At 38.8% G+C, this 15,645-nt stretch overlaps 1 protein-coding gene across 24 annotated transcripts in view; it reads left to right on the top strand.

The window, feature by feature from the left end:
* Positions 1-15,645, top strand: part of EPB41L3 (erythrocyte membrane protein band 4.1 like 3) — a 131,948-nt gene that overhangs the window by 92,894 nt on the left and 23,409 nt on the right. For 20 of the 24 annotated variants that reach the window (XM_081873816.1, XM_081873815.1, XM_081873836.1 and 17 more), the window contains exons 6-12: positions 1,197-1,272; positions 2,520-2,738; positions 2,978-3,065; positions 4,170-4,322; positions 5,493-5,590; positions 6,687-6,862; positions 9,972-10,192. In XM_081873816.1, the coding sequence (XP_081729942.1) occupies positions 1,197-1,272; positions 2,520-2,738; positions 2,978-3,065; positions 4,170-4,322; positions 5,493-5,590; positions 6,687-6,862; positions 9,972-10,192 (1,031 nt within the window). The remainder of the gene's footprint in view (positions 1-1,196; positions 1,273-2,519; positions 2,739-2,977; positions 3,066-4,169; positions 4,323-5,492; positions 5,591-6,686; positions 6,863-9,971; positions 10,193-15,645) is intronic. The other 4 variants (XM_081873834.1, XM_081873814.1, XM_081873818.1 and 1 more) reach the window with 1 other exon arrangement.

Here is a 15,645-nt window from a genome sequence, read left to right as displayed (position 1 = left end):
AAGAACATTACAGAAGTTTAGTTGCATCACAACCAAAAAGGCACTTTCCCCTTCTCACCAGGTATCCGATAGTGAGGTGATCTGGAGAAAAGCCTCAGGGTTAGACTCATGGGAAGGAAGATTAATCTAGAGATACTCCAGTTACAGGCCACTGAGAGCTGTAAAGGTCAAAAGCAATTTTGAATCGAGGAAAAAAAATTGGTACACAGTGTTGTGGTTAAAGGATGTGTGTAATATCAGTACATTGCAGCCTTCACCAACCTGATGCTGTCCAGATGGTATGGACTACAACCCCATCAGCATTTGCTGTTCTGTTAGGTCCAGTCAGAACTCTGGCAGCTTTGCATTATGGAAGTTTCCAGGCTACATTCAAGGGAGTATCCCACATAAGAGTGCATTTATGGTAACCTGATTGTCATTAGAACTTGAATGACTGAGGCCAGGCCCAAGAGAGGACACTGGTGATATTTATTTTATTTATTAAATTTCTAAACATCCCTTCAGCCGAAGAACACAGGGTGGTTTACAACATAAAAACACAAAGGTACATACTATAGTAACAAACCAAAACAACCTCTCATTTTATTTTATTTTCTGTTATACAAGATCAGGCTGTAAAATGCAAATGTTTATACCTCTTTGCTTTGTCAGAGTCTTCTTGTAGCAAGACCGAACCATTTTAAGACTAATAAGCGATGTAACTGGTCGGAGCAGGGGAACTAAGCTGGCTAGTTGACTGTAGTGGTATTATTGCCTCATCTTGAGGCTTTCAGGGCTGATTCTGAGTAATGACCTCTATGTTTTATCTTTACAATTTTGTACATGGTGAAGGACAAAGAAATTCTGCTGAGATAGATATCCCCAAGGTGCTGATGAATGTGTTTATAGAAATAACTATATGCTTCACTCAGTTGTGGGCGCAACCTTGCTAAATGTTTAGGTGGCATTGTTCTTATCTTTGTATTTGATTGTGTAAACCGTATCTTAGCCAAGAAAATTGTCCTGGGTCTACAAGTTTTTGCAGACACTTCAGATAAGTTGCTGTTTGCCGAGGGACAATTCTTTTTATTATTTTTTGTTAAGTTAGGAGCCCTCAATCTTCAATTATGAAAGCAAAGGAAATGGTTCAGACAACTGGATAACCATTATTGGACACGGTATGCAGAGAATCCTAATTAAGTTTTGTTTTCTTATAGGTGGTGCTTGGCATTTCTCTTTTAATGTGAAATTCTATCCTCCTGATCCTGCCCAGCTTTCTGAAGATATTACCAGGTATTTAAAACACCCAGCAATCTTTATAAGTTGGTCATGAAAAGTTATTGGTGGTGGCAACCTCTAACTAACAATTATTAAACATTTGTTTGTATAATGTGAGGTGAACACTCTTTACTACCATACTGATAATGGGTGATGGAAGGAAATGTAGATATTGGAGCTGTATCATCCTCATCCACCTGCCCCCCTCCCGCAAAGGTCTAGCTTATAATAATCTTGCCTCACTGCCATCCACTTACCTTTGTTGCAGGGGTAGGTGTATTAGGGTGGGCTTGCAGTAGCCAACACCTCAACCTTATGGCATCCAGTGCACTGAAACCTGTGAAGTGTAGCAAAGAGCATTTGAAAACTACATTTCACATGCTTCCTGCACATACTCATGAGCCTCCATTGCTGGGAACCAAACTTCCTTGCTAATGACTGACCCATCCTGCCTACAGTAAGTTTTGGGGAAGGGCTGGATAATTGTCATAGCGGAAGGCTGGGTTTCTCTGAAAAATCTCAGAAAATTTGAGCTGAGGAGACCTCATCTGTCCCTAACAGTGGCTGTGGCATTCACATAATTGTGAACATATGAAGATGCTGCAGTAAATGGAGGGAATAGTTCTTTGCTACCATTAGCAGGTGAAAGACATATTTCTGAAATTGCCACTTAATAGTTAGCATTAACTGAAAAGTAAGCAGAAGAGGAAACATGGATTGCAATTAAAATAATACAGCAGTGACATACTGAGAAGAACCAATTCCCACCATTCCTGATTGTTATGACTGATATTTTAATGTTTTATTGTGACTTTGTTTTATTGAGCTGGTTCTGTTGTGGTATTTTGTTGTTTTTGTTTGTTTGTAAACAGCCTTGGCACTTCTACTCAATGTATAAATTCTTCTAATAAATATATAGTGCGTGGGGAGGGAGAACTCTGTTGTACCTAAAATAAAAACTGGAGTTCTGACTGCATCTACTGTTTCTTCATATGTGCACACCACTTCTTGGGATCAAGTGCTCCATTATGTATCAACCTAACCGGTCATCTCCCAACTGCCCTATGATGGAAAGAAGAGATTTCTTTCACATTCCTGTTTGTCCTTTCTTCTGCTTCCTACCACTTTGGTTAAAGCAAAGATTCTGCACTTGTCTAGGCTTAATGGAACCTTTAAGCTGCTTGTGAATTGCTAGAACTTGGAGGGGTATGGAGGTGTTAATGAGGTGTGTTTTTTAACCCCCCCCCAAAAAAATGTTGCAGGTACTACCTCTGTTTACAGCTGAGAGATGACATAGTTTCTGGACGACTGCCATGTTCTTTTGTTACACTTGCACTATTGGGCTCCTATACAGTTCAGTCAGAGCTTGGAGATTATGATCCTGATGAATACGGAAGTGATTACGTCAGTGAATTTCGCTTTGCACCAAACCATACTAAAGAACTGGAAGACAAAGTAATAGAGCTTCATAAAAGCCACAGGTAATATAAGCAGGGGAAAAATGTATACAATAGAGTCCTTTGGAATTCTATCCTTCAGGAAAAATGTACTGAATTTCAAAGCATTACACTGAGGGGGAAATGACTGGATGGAGTGAATAATAGTGTAAAACAGACAATTGCATGAAATCATTTAAATCATCATAAAGGACACATTTATTTTCTGGGAAACAAGTTCATTTTTAAGTGTGTTTATTTCTACTCATGTTGATTATCTTTAGGGGAATGACACCTGCAGAAGCTGAGATGCATTTTTTGGAGAATGCAAAAAAATTGTCCATGTACGGAGTAGATCTGCACCATGCCAAGGTACAGTATAAGTAGCAGGATGGTTCAGATTAGGAACTTAGAAGTGTTGCCATTCATGCATTGATTTTTATTGTCTAGTTTATTTAATATATTTCAATGATGATTATAAAATAAAAAGAATGCTAAAGCACTTTTAACTGAAATGGAAATTCAGTCAGATCTATGTTATAGAGGGCATGTAGTTTCAGTGGTACATTGTGCAGCGTCCACAGAGCCATTGAAGAGGCTCTGGCCTAATGCTAATGCTAAGCTAAACCATGGCTTTGTGACAAGCAAGCAGGTGGGTAATCAGTAAGAAAATAATGGTAAACCATTGGTTGCAGCTCATGGCTTTTGGGGAGTGAGACAAACCTTGAGACTGAGTTTGCATGAAAAGCTAAGCCAAACTATGGCTTAGCTCCAGGTATCAGGGCAGCAGGATGACTGTGGGAGCGCCAAAGTAGTCATGATTTTCTCTCTGAGCTTGCTCATGCTTGCTCATTCTTTCCAGACCATGATTTGGCTTACCATTGTGTGTGAATTGGCCCTTTGTCTTATGTACCTGTGGAAAGTTCTGTAATCAGTGCCATGGAATAGAGTTAACCGAACCAAAATGTACTGTACTTATATATGGTGAAATAGTGTCTGCAAAAAGGGGTTTGGCTTGATATGCGGCTCTAGTCTTCCTCAATTTAAGATCACACGTTTACATCTTAGTTATTATATATTAAATGGATCATGTTTTTGGCAAAATGTTGCTGACCAGAAGAAAATTATGAAGTGCATGTTATTCTGAGCATATTCTGCATAAAATCTTTTCAAAAGCTTAGATAAATGTATATAATATATACACAGGTTTTGAAAGGACTGTAGGGCATTTCAGAAGGAAATCTGCATAGATATTTGAGTGAAAGCAAGTCTTTTATTTTGTGTTCTGTTAATTACATTAACTGTTTTTGCCAGAAATGAGATAACTTTGTGGTTCAGTGGATGGCATTCCCCACAAAGGAATGCTGTCCACCTCCAAGCTGATGTTCAAAAAGCTTGCGATTGTGAAAATGGAAATGAACCATTGATGCTCTAAAGATTAAAAAATAACATATTTTGAAACATCTTTTTTTTTAGGACTCTGAAGGAGTTGAAATCATGTTAGGGGTTTGCGCAAGTGGTCTCTTGATATATCGGGACAGACTCAGAATAAACAGATTTGCTTGGCCTAAGGTTCTCAAAATTTCATACAAGAGGAATAACTTCTATATCAAAATCCGACCAGGGGAAGTAAGTGGACTTCAGCAAACAGAATGTATTTCAGTGTTCCTTTTGCGAAGTGGACTGCTCCAGTTGCCCAATTTCATATAATCATTAACTGAGTTCATGCAAGTGTATGTAACCAAGTCCGTGGCAGTCATGGCATTATGCTGTATTTCCCCTGTTGCCAGAACAACCACCACCCCCCTTGCCTTTCTGAGGGCCAAACTACATATGACAGCATTCACACAATTAGGAATTGTAGCATACACTTGTGTCCTTTCTTACATATGCACTCTGCTTCATTCTTCCTCACCCTCTTTGTACTAGGCAAATGTTTACTTACCAAGATCATCATTTTCACATTATTTTGGACTCCCCCCACCCAGTGTTTTAATTCTTGTATAATTTATTAATCAGAACTTTTCTAAGATTGGGTTAGTATTGGGGATATTGAGTTGTTGAAGCTGTTATTAAACTTCATATCTGAGTAGGAAGTTACTTTGTTCTCCTACTTTTAAACCCCAGAGCAGCACATTGTCAGAAATAACAGCTGATTTCTGTGTGGCAGCAAGATGAGAATCTTACGTCACAGTTGATTAATGTAGCAATAATAGTGTCTTGATGTGTTAAGTTTCTCTACAGCACTTGGCGTTTGTCATGGTTGGGCAACGAGTCCGGTAAAACCTATTAATAGCAGTTAAGATACACTTTCATATATTTTGACAGACATTAATCAAATATCCTTTCTTAAATAGTTGTGGATTCCTTGATGTCAACTTTTAGCTCTCCAGGTATTGTTGGACTTCAGCTCCCATCAGTCTGGGCACTGGTAGTCCAGCAACATCTGAAATGTGTAGAAGAACTCTGACATGGTGTTTATTAGCAAACCAGAACTGATCCTGTTTTTATGTCATTATATTTACTTACAATATATATTCCCTTGGGAATGTCTGTATACTCAACTCAGGCTGCAAGGGACCAAAGTAAGGCTTCATGAGCAGCCATAAATCTAGAATACACTGCATATTATTTGCTTACATTGGCAACCCTAACCGAGTTGACCCAGTCTGCCTGTATGTAATATATCTGCCTGTATGTAATATATGCAGATGTATACAAATTTCTTGAGTTGGTAATCTGCTTCACTGTATGTTTGTTACATCTTAACTCAAAATTAAATGTTCTTTTCTCTCCTAGTTTGAGCAATTTGAAAGCACAATTGGGTTTAAATTACCAAATCATCGTGCTGCGAAGCGTTTATGGAAAGTATGTGTTGAACATCATACATTTTTCAGGTATACAATCTCTTTTATATTTTAAAACATGACACATAGAAATAAAGAAGAAAAACTAAAATGTATTTAAGAAGGATACAGCTAAATAGTTCTGCTAGCAGGAGCCAGCATACTGGCTTCTATTAGTGCAGCAGGGCTTTCTCGACTCTCCCCCCACCCCAGAAACCCCAGAACAGCAGAGGAAACAGGAGTTGTTCTGTTGGGCAAGTAAAAACATAATGTCCATTTACAGTAAATGGGTCTCCTTTGAGTAGGGCTAGCATTGGATACAACCCATTAAAATGTAACATTCTTCTTGATCATTGGTGTAGAGAAACATTCGAAATATATGCTTGACTATAAGAAGAAGCACTTCATGGTCCCTGGTGGTAATTGAGGCCTCTGCAAGAGACCCACTCCTCCTCCTTGGATGAGCCCCACACCCAGAGTCATGGTTGGGCAGGACTACATCTATGAAGATAATTTCACCAATGATGTGGGAGAACAGTTACTATATAATGAGTTGATATTATCTAGGGATTCTTTTTTAGGGTGAGGTCAGATTAGGGGTACCAACATAATCAGTGTCAGTGCCACACAAAATGACTGGGGTATGTGATGTTTGTGTGTTTGTGGATATGTAGATATATTTGTGAAGAAGCAGTTGTTGATACATGTTTTTGAAAAGAATAACAGACATCATCATCATCATCATCATCATCATTATTATTTGACAAAGACTTCAAAATATTCAGCTGTTTCTAACTATAATTTATGGGTTGTATCCAACACTGCACGTGCAGAACCCTCTGGAGTAGATTTTAAGGATGTCTGGCATGCTGCAGCGGACAGAAGGGGAGGGACGGGAAGGTTCTACAATATTTAATTTAGCATAAAACTGAGGCTGTAGATCTATGTCCACCTAGCCTGGGTGTTAGTACCAGTGGATATAACTAGATTTACATCTGAGGAGGCATGCGTAGGAGCACTGTGTTATAACCGTATCTACTCAAATAAAGGATTATAGAGACATGGATGCCCAGAATTTATTTTTCACTTCATTTTTCCCATTTAAAACCTGCAATTCGTCACAAGCATTCTGTGTGATATGTTCTAGGCTCTTGCTCCCAGAGGCTCCTCCCAAAAAATTTCTTACACTGGGTTCCAAGTTTCGCTACAGTGGAAGGACACAAGCCCAGACAAGGAGAGCAAGTGCACTGATAGACCGCCCAGCACCTTACTTTGAGCGTTCATCAAGCAAACGCTATACGATGTCTCGCAGCTTAGATGGCGGTAAGATGCTCTTGATGGTCTTTATTTGGAGTTTTATCTTAATTTTTTTTATATTGTTAGAGAACAGATTTAAGCTTCCTGTAATCTCATGTCCCTTGAGCTTCTGTCGGATGATGCTTGTAAGTATATGCATGATCCTTCATTCATTATAAAATGCCCATTAAATAAATATTAGCCTTCTGCTTTTCCTGGGCTTATTCATACGGCAGTACACAAAAGTTGTGGAAAGAAGAACAATGAAACTTCAACCTTGGCCCACCTGTTCCTTCAACCACCAGTCTTTCTTCAGTTACTGAAATGCTTTCTGTTTCCCTCAGCTTTTTAGGGTGTTCCAACCAAATATATACTCGATAGTTGACCTAGATCCCAAAGAGACTCGAATAAATACATAAAACAATTGCCACCAGAACTCATTTTTAGGTTTCAGATTGGTGTCACATCAGTTGTCTGCCTGCCTATATGGAAATTAAGTCATTTCCATATAGCTGCCTGCACACCTATGGGCAGGACCCATAAACAGGGCAGGTGGGTTGGAAGTTCAGCAAGGATTGGAGCTGAGGTGGCTGTGTGCAGCTAATATTTATTAATATTAGATGGATTTAACTGGGAACTAGGGTTGTCAGGTCCACAGCCCTACCCCTCAGCTTGTTCCTGACTGGCTCACTTGAACAAGGCCTCCAGGCATGTCACATGGCTGCAGAGGGAGGTGCTGGCATCCCTCAGTGGCTACCTGTAGCCTAAGAAGGGCTCGGATCCAGGCTTCTGTCAAGCCAGGCCACAAACCCCACCTCCGTGGAGTCCCAGGTAAGCAGCATTCTAATTTTCAGGTGTTGCCTAGATTCCAGCCTCGCCTGCATGCATACGGTGTAAATAAATTAATATATGTTGTGAAAGACAAATCAAGGCTCCTGAGCTAGCTCTTTCCTTCCTCTTTACTGCTACTTTTGTTGCTTACGCTTACCAACAATTTGCAACCCTTTAAAACTAACAAAACATGATGCTCAAAATGTGAACTCACCTAACCAATTTTCAGTTTAATACTATTTATTTGCAGATAGAAAATCGGCATGTAACTGTCTTTTAGGAAGCTGCTATTCAAATTTCTATACATAAGAAAAAGAATATAAAGCAGATACCAAGCAACTGCCAGGGTCAATGGAAAAAATTGTGATCCATATAAATTAATGATAATCCCTGGTGTTCCCTGCTGAAACTGATAACATGAGCGCTTATCACTCATTAATTTTGATCCTTTTGAGTACTAATATGCTTCCTGCTGGTTACCAAGCAACTCGTGACCTTGCTGCTATGCATGCATCTCAGAGTACAAATTGTTCTCAGTGTTGTTTTTCTTTGCTTAGTTTTTATTAAGTAAATATCTCTAGCAAAAATCAGATCAGAACAACCCTAATCATTGTCTTGTATGCATGCATAGGTTACATCATGGTTAATTGGACAGTGTTTTTTTCTGGGCAGAACATGAGCCCCTTTTTTAAAAATAGGGGGTGTAAAATGTGATTTGAGTTTACTAAGAGAGGGAAAGGTGCTCCAATAATTTTTGATGTGCATACAAATTGAATGTACATGTATCTCTAAATCACAGATAATATATACAAATTCTGAAAGTGCAGATTAGGTTTTTTCCAAAGGGTTTGTTGAGGCAGAACAGAATTATGACTACATTAATTTGAAAAATCACTCTGAGTGAAGCATATAAAAAGGTGGAACATGGTATTATTACAAATTGGTAATTAGAAATTAACCATGGAGTAGGTTTACCTTGCACTGGTTACTAATTTGGGGAACTAAATACTTGTAAGGGGGGAAATGGGGGAAAGCTTACAGAATTAGTTATTGTAAGTCTGTTTCCCCAGGACTTACCATGGAGGGCCAAATGAGACTATAATATTGTTAGTGCTTGCAGTTAGTTTTTTCTTTAATAAGTAACAGGTTATGTGAATGGGGAGGTCAAACCAGTTTTGGGCCTTAGAATGGGAAGGAGGAAGTGAGTTAATGCTTGGACAGATGTTTCTCTGATTGGTGTCAGTGGAACTATGCCTGCTACTTGCGGTGGAGTGAAAACTGCCATTGGCGCCCAGTTCTGATCAGGACTGTAACAGAGGGAATGTGATAAAACCTCATGTCATGACTCTGATCTGACTTACTTGCCTCCTATAAAGCTGTTCATTGGTTTTCAAAACAACAACCATGCAAGGGCTAACAACTTGAGTAACGTCACACATCTAGTTTGTCCCCCCCCCCCATTGGCAGTCTTGCAGAGTACCATGGTATCATTTAAGTCTACAAAAATGGAATGGAAATTATTATAGCTTCTCACCGCCAGAATTTTACTCTAGGAAAAGGTTTCTACAGTTATGATTTACAGTGCAATTCTGAAACAGCTAGATAGATCGATTTGCCATTTGCTTTTGATATGTATAGAGGAAAAGGTCTGTAATATACACAGAAGTATAATTTTGATTCATAATAACATAACATACAAATTTTGGACCATTAGAGGTGTTTTTTTATCATAATGTTTCAATGCAATGATACCAGTCCTATAAATCATTTTTTACATACTCAGCTTTCTAAAAAAATCTTTTTCGTTTCCAATAATTATGGAATCTTCTTTGGATGTACAGTTTTATTTTTTTAGGTTTATACTGTCCTCCTTTTTGGCTCCATTTTGGTTGCATTGCATCTGGTTACATTATAATTGAAATAGTAAACAGAACCCTTTTCTGCTATGCGCATTGCATATTGATTATTATTTACACTGTTCCCTTAAGCGAGAAACGCTGCAACATGCTCAAATCATGTTAGTTTTTTGATGTTAAGCATTCTAGCAACTAATATTATAAATGTATTCTGAATATGTGTTATGGAGCATCTGCATGTGTATGAATACATATAAAGCCTTAATATGTGTGTATGCATATGCACACCCTTTGCAAATATACTTAGTAATTATACATGTTTCTGCATGTTTCTGAAACATGACATTTTTAGCTCCTTGGCAAATTGCTTTAATCCACATTTATTTTTATTTGGCTTTGCAGCGCAATTTATGTTAGACTTTACCTCTTCAAATTATATTTGCTTTTAGCATCAGTCAATGAAAACCATGAAATGTACATGAAGGATTCTATGTCTGCTGCAGAGGTTGGTACTGGCCAGTATGCCACGACAAAGGGCATCTCTCAAACGAACTTGATAACCACTGTGACTCCAGAGAAAAAGGTGGAAGAGGAGAAGGATGAGGACCAGAATAAAAAGAAGAAATCAGAAGAAGTCACTCCAGTCTCAACAATACGGCATGATACAAAGGTATAGTTTTCTGGTTTATATTTAGCTCCACTAGCTAAGCAAAATTAGAAGTGGTAGAAAGAAACATTTGTCATGATATATATTCATATTCAACAGGAAATATATTTATGATCCTGTGGAGTCTTTTTCTGCAATTTGAATACGATGACTTGCAACACATCTTATTTTATAGAGAAATCGTTTATTTCTAAGCAATATGATGAACTCTGCAAAAATGTAAATAGCTTTGCTATTATGGACTGAGATGGCTTTCACATTTTTCTTATTTTTAGAAGACCAGGACTTTTGTGTTTGTAATTTTTTAAAAAGATCTCACTTTTACCATTTTTTTTAATTACTCCTGAGAAGTTTATCCAAATGGCTCTTGTGTGAATTCTTAGTTTTCTGATCTAAAATATCACTACCTTCCTTTTCATGTTGTTGGAATCAGTGTTGCTGGCACACTTTTAAGTGTAGGTTTTGGCATTTCATTCCATCAGCCAGCCACAGTGCTTGGGGAAATAGGTTTTAACTAATTCTGGATCCATAGCAAAGCAAGCAATTTTCTGAGCCAGTAGGTCTCCTTCAGTGTCTGTTGCACACAACTAGTAGGTTCAATCAACAATGTAAATGAGGAGCTTCAGCCTAATGTTGCAGCCATATATACTCTAAACAGCATTCTATTCCATTTGAGCTGCTTCTTTAGTTTCAGTCCTGTTTTTCAAATTTGAGGCATCTAGGTCTTTGCCAGTGTGTTCCATAATAGCATGCTTTTATAATACAATGTAGGTTTATTATCCCTAGTTTTGCATGCCCACTGTTCATTTCTTTCACAACCACTCTGCTTTAGCAGCTTTGCACTGCACTGCTGGTCCACACAGCCACTCCTGTATGACAGCCTGAGGTTGGCTGCTGACACCAGTGCAGTGTCACCCCAAATTGTGATGTTGCTGGCACCTTTTCTAATTACTTTGCTGACTGGGAAGCTCATAGGCTATGGCTGTAAAGCTTTTACATAAATGTACAAATTCTTAATTCTGTCTTTATAGCTGCTCGGTTGGTTAAAATTTTTGATTTTGCAGCTCCAGGCAACTGAAATAAGTTTGTAAGAATAAACTGAAGCGACAGCATTCACTCTGCACTTTTAATTCAATTGTAGGGCTAAAAAGAACAAAATTTGTTGTTGCAAACTACACTGAAAGCAGTGTGTTTATTATACAGTCGTACCTTGGCTGTTGACTGCCTTGCGACTCGAACGTTTTGGCTCCTGAACGCCGCAAACCTGGAAGTGAGTGTTCCGGTTTGTGAACGTTCTTTGGAACCCAAATGTCTGGTGGGGCTTCCGTGGCTTCTGATTGAGTGGAAGCTCCTGCAGCCAATTGGAAGCCGCGCCTTGGTTTTTGAACATTTTTGGAAGTTGAACGAATTTCCGGAAATCTAAATGGTGATGCTTAATGAATTCTAAAATGGCTTTTACTCTTACTAATAAGAAAGTATTACAGCTTATTAAGAGGACCATGTATTTAGATTAAGAGAATTAAATCATACAAGCAAATTAGATGAACAGAGATAAATACAGTAAGATAGGAAAATAAGAAAAAGTTGTCTGCTTATAAATTCAAGATTTTATGTCTTGGGTTCCAGTGCACAGATCTTTCTGTGCAATAGTGGACTGGGTGCAAATAACTTTACATATGAACCTACCAAACTGTTAGTAACTGTCAGCTCTGACAGTGCCAATTACCTGTTAAGAGCAGAAGAAAAATAAACTAGATTATGCCTCTCAAACAGGTGGTCAGAATTCTGTCACCAGGTAACAATGCAGCCACCAGGTACATGGACCTGATTCACCAAAAACTCACCCTGTGTGTGGTTGCTATGATCACTGAAATCAATAGCAGCTCTGTTGATTTTTTTATTTTAAAGTACAACTTGATCCATCCATATTTCTCTCTCTCTCTCTCTCTCTCTCTCTCTCTCTCTCTCTCTCTCACACACACACACACACACACACACTGCATAGTTGCATCAGTTGGGTTTTCTTTTCTTTAAAAAAATCCTTTTAAAATTAGTTATTTCTCTTTTTAATTATTTTACCTCCATTTACCATATCAGAGTAGTATGGGAGATTTATTGAAAGCTTCCATGGGGTTCCTCATTTAGAAGGACGTACTTGTGATAAGACATGTATAGGCCTGCACTATAAATATATGAAAATGCAGTATCAAATTGATTGTCATAGAATTTGCTCTTGTGCTCTAAATAACTTAAATATGTACAGTATACGTGGCATCCAATTAAGTTGTACTTAGAGCAGCCCCCTTGAAATAAATGGACTTAAGTTACTCATAGCTAAATTAAGACCACTGATTTCAGTGAGTCTACTTGAGGTATGCAGACAACCTTTAGACTGTCAGGAAAACTGCACTGCTAAAAACCTTGTCTAGAGAGATCATCACAGACTGCAGCAAACAGATGAAGTGATGGCCAGAGCACTATCAAGAACCGTTCTCGCAGGAAAACATGGTCTCTGACACAGCAATTGACAGCATTCAGACTCTGCTTGTCTTGGAGAGTTGGATGCTCCCCCCTTCCTTGATGAGCTTAAGAATGCCATCAACTCTCAGGCATAAGGTTAAGCCCCAGGACAGGACAGAATCTCAACAGAAGTGCTGAAAGCTAGCCTCAATTCTTCCAACATAATGCACCTCTCATGATCCCCAGGACTGTGATCCTCTATAAGAACAAAGGTGACTGCCATGATTGTAAGAACTATTGTGGAATCTCCCTGCTGAATACTGTAGAAACCGTCTTTGCCCCTGTAGTTCTCAACAGATTACAGTCTCTCACCAACAGAGTCTATCCAGAGTCACAATGTTGCTTTAGAGCTCAGAGGTCAACAGTCGACATGCTTTTTCTCATTGCACCAGCTGCAGGAGAAATGCCAAGAGCAGAAATCCTCCTTGTACATCTCCTTCATAGACCTGACAAAAGCCTTTGACCTTGGTCAGTTAAAAAGGACTCTTCACATTGCTCAACAAAATAGAATGCCCACCTAGGCTCCACAAGATGATTGTGGCCTTCCACAAGAACATGCATGCCACTGTCCAGTATGATGGTTCATCCTCAAACGCCTTTCCTATAAAGAGCAGTGTAAAACAGGCCTCTGTTCTTGCCCCAACTCTCTTTGGCATATACTTCTCCCTGGTGCTCGACTGAAGATCCGCCCAGCTGCAACAAAATGTGTCTCTCCCATTTTAGTCTCAACAGCCACAGCAGGTGCTGTAACTCTCCAATAGTTTCACTTTACCCCTGAAGACGCACTCTTCCATTGTCTCTCAAGACAGATGGATGCCAACAATCACTCTTCTAGGCATCACTTAATTGGATATCACCATATGTCTCCCTCTCCATTTAATATCTCATTAATGTATTAACTTCCAAATCTGCTAATGTTATATATTTACTCATGCTAACTCAGATTCTTCATCATCCTTTATTTGATTACCATTTTTGTTTAATACTTAAAAACTTGATGTCAGTGTAGTAAATTACCATAGGGCACAACTTAACGGGAAAAGGTGGTGGGGTTTCTACACAAGCTCCATTGTTAAACCAAAGCAAAGGCAGGTAAAATTATGAAAGCTGCAGGACACTTTGTAAAAGGATAACTCAGATTGACTTAGGAATAGCTATCATACTATGTTTTAGAACATCTCGAAGCCATCTAGAAGGCCACATTTGAAAATACAATGTTATTTATTTTTTTCATAAATTTTATACACAGTGTGAGTGTAAAAAACCTCAGATCAGTGAAGTACATGGAGTTTGACTGGATCCAGCAAAGCACTGTGCATTCACATTGTTTTACCAGCAGTAGTTCATCCACTAACAGGCTGAACCTATCCAGTTTGTATCTTTGATTCCCTGGAATCAACACAATTCATCTAAAGCTTGCTGTGTAAGAATAGATTTGAAAATTTTGTCAGCTGGTATAGTTGTAACTACAAATGGAAAGTGTCCAGATAAATAAGACATCACCGTTGGGGTACTTCTACCTGTAGACAGATAATCTGTGTAAGCCAAAGCCTCTGGACTTAAAGTCACCAAACTGTTAGAAAGCATTAAAAACTCACAAGAACATAATCCTTTAATAAGATTACATAGTTGAGATGTTACTACCATAATCTCTGATAGTCACCCATCTCAGAATGTGAGAGCTTTCACAGTCATGTCTCCGGTAGTATCAGTGGCTGGGCAAGTTCATAGGGGAGAAGTCTTTCAGGCTCCCTATTCCTAGACCTAAAACTAGCATTTTGATTTTTGGTTGGAAAGTCTGGTAGGCAGCAAAGATATGTAAAGAAATCTTTAAAATGGACCATACTCATTTCTAGATGGTCCAGATAAAGATTTCTCCACTTTTGTCTCAAGTAATTGAAATTTCCCAATAGCCTAGAAAGGCAGTTCCATGTATAGCACATTACCTGTATATTATCAGGGAATAGGTTGTTTGGGACACATTGTATTTTCCCAAGAACACTTACTATCTATACACAAGCTACATGTCACCTGATTTCCATTGTAGTTCCTTCTTCGTAATATACGGTGACATTTTGTACTTCTTATATGGAAATTCTTTATAGCAAGTGGGATGGGCAACAAAACATCGCAGTGTGGTGTGCTTCTGCTTAGGGTGCCAGCCAGCCATGGCCTCATCCATTTCCCCAACACGCACTCAGTGTTCTATAGCTACTGAGCATGTTTGGGTATTTCACCCCATAAAATCCCCACCCCTCAATATGTTTTGGACTTCTACAGACCTTTGTAGTTCTCCCAAGAAGGCTGATACCACCCTCTTTTTCTCAGTTTGGCTACAGTTATAGAAACATACATAAATTTTATCCCACTTTTAACAGCTTCTCAAAAGACTCCCAGATGATGAAAAAATTTCTTTAACAAATCCTTACTGCCTCCAAACAATTCCAAGCATTCCTTGGAAAGAATGTTTGGGGAGGATCAGCTTCTCTTTCATGCCAAAGTCTTGTTCTAGTTTCCAATTCCTTCTAACTGTAGCTTAAAATAATGACTAAGTTGGGCAAAACATGGTAGTGGTGACCCTCCAAACCATGGGATTGAAGTGGGTTTGTAAACCATGGCCTGGAAATTGGCACTTGCTTTGATGTGCAAATAGGTATGTTATAGTAAAATAGGATTAGAGCAGACTGGAAATGGAAGAGGGAATTGGTGCATGTACCAAGGTGATGAAGGACTATGAAGGTTTGTAGCAGATATGGAAAACTTTTGGCCCTCCAGATGTTCTGCTACTACAGCTCCTATCAACCCTGGGTATTGCCCATGCTTGCTGGGGTTGATGAGTGTTGCAGTTAAGAAAATCTGGAGGGCCAAAGGTTCCTCACATCTGGTCTATAACACAATTCCATTTTTTCAAATCATGGTTTGGGTGACTATCTCAA

The sequence above is a fragment of the Podarcis erhardii genome, assembly GCF_964252035.2.
Source record: "Podarcis erhardii genome assembly, chromosome: 8".
Taxonomy (NCBI): domain Eukaryota; kingdom Metazoa; phylum Chordata; class Lepidosauria; order Squamata; family Lacertidae; genus Podarcis; species Podarcis erhardii.
The sequence above is the reverse complement of the archived record's forward strand: the minus strand, read 5'-3'. Positions and strand labels throughout refer to the sequence as shown.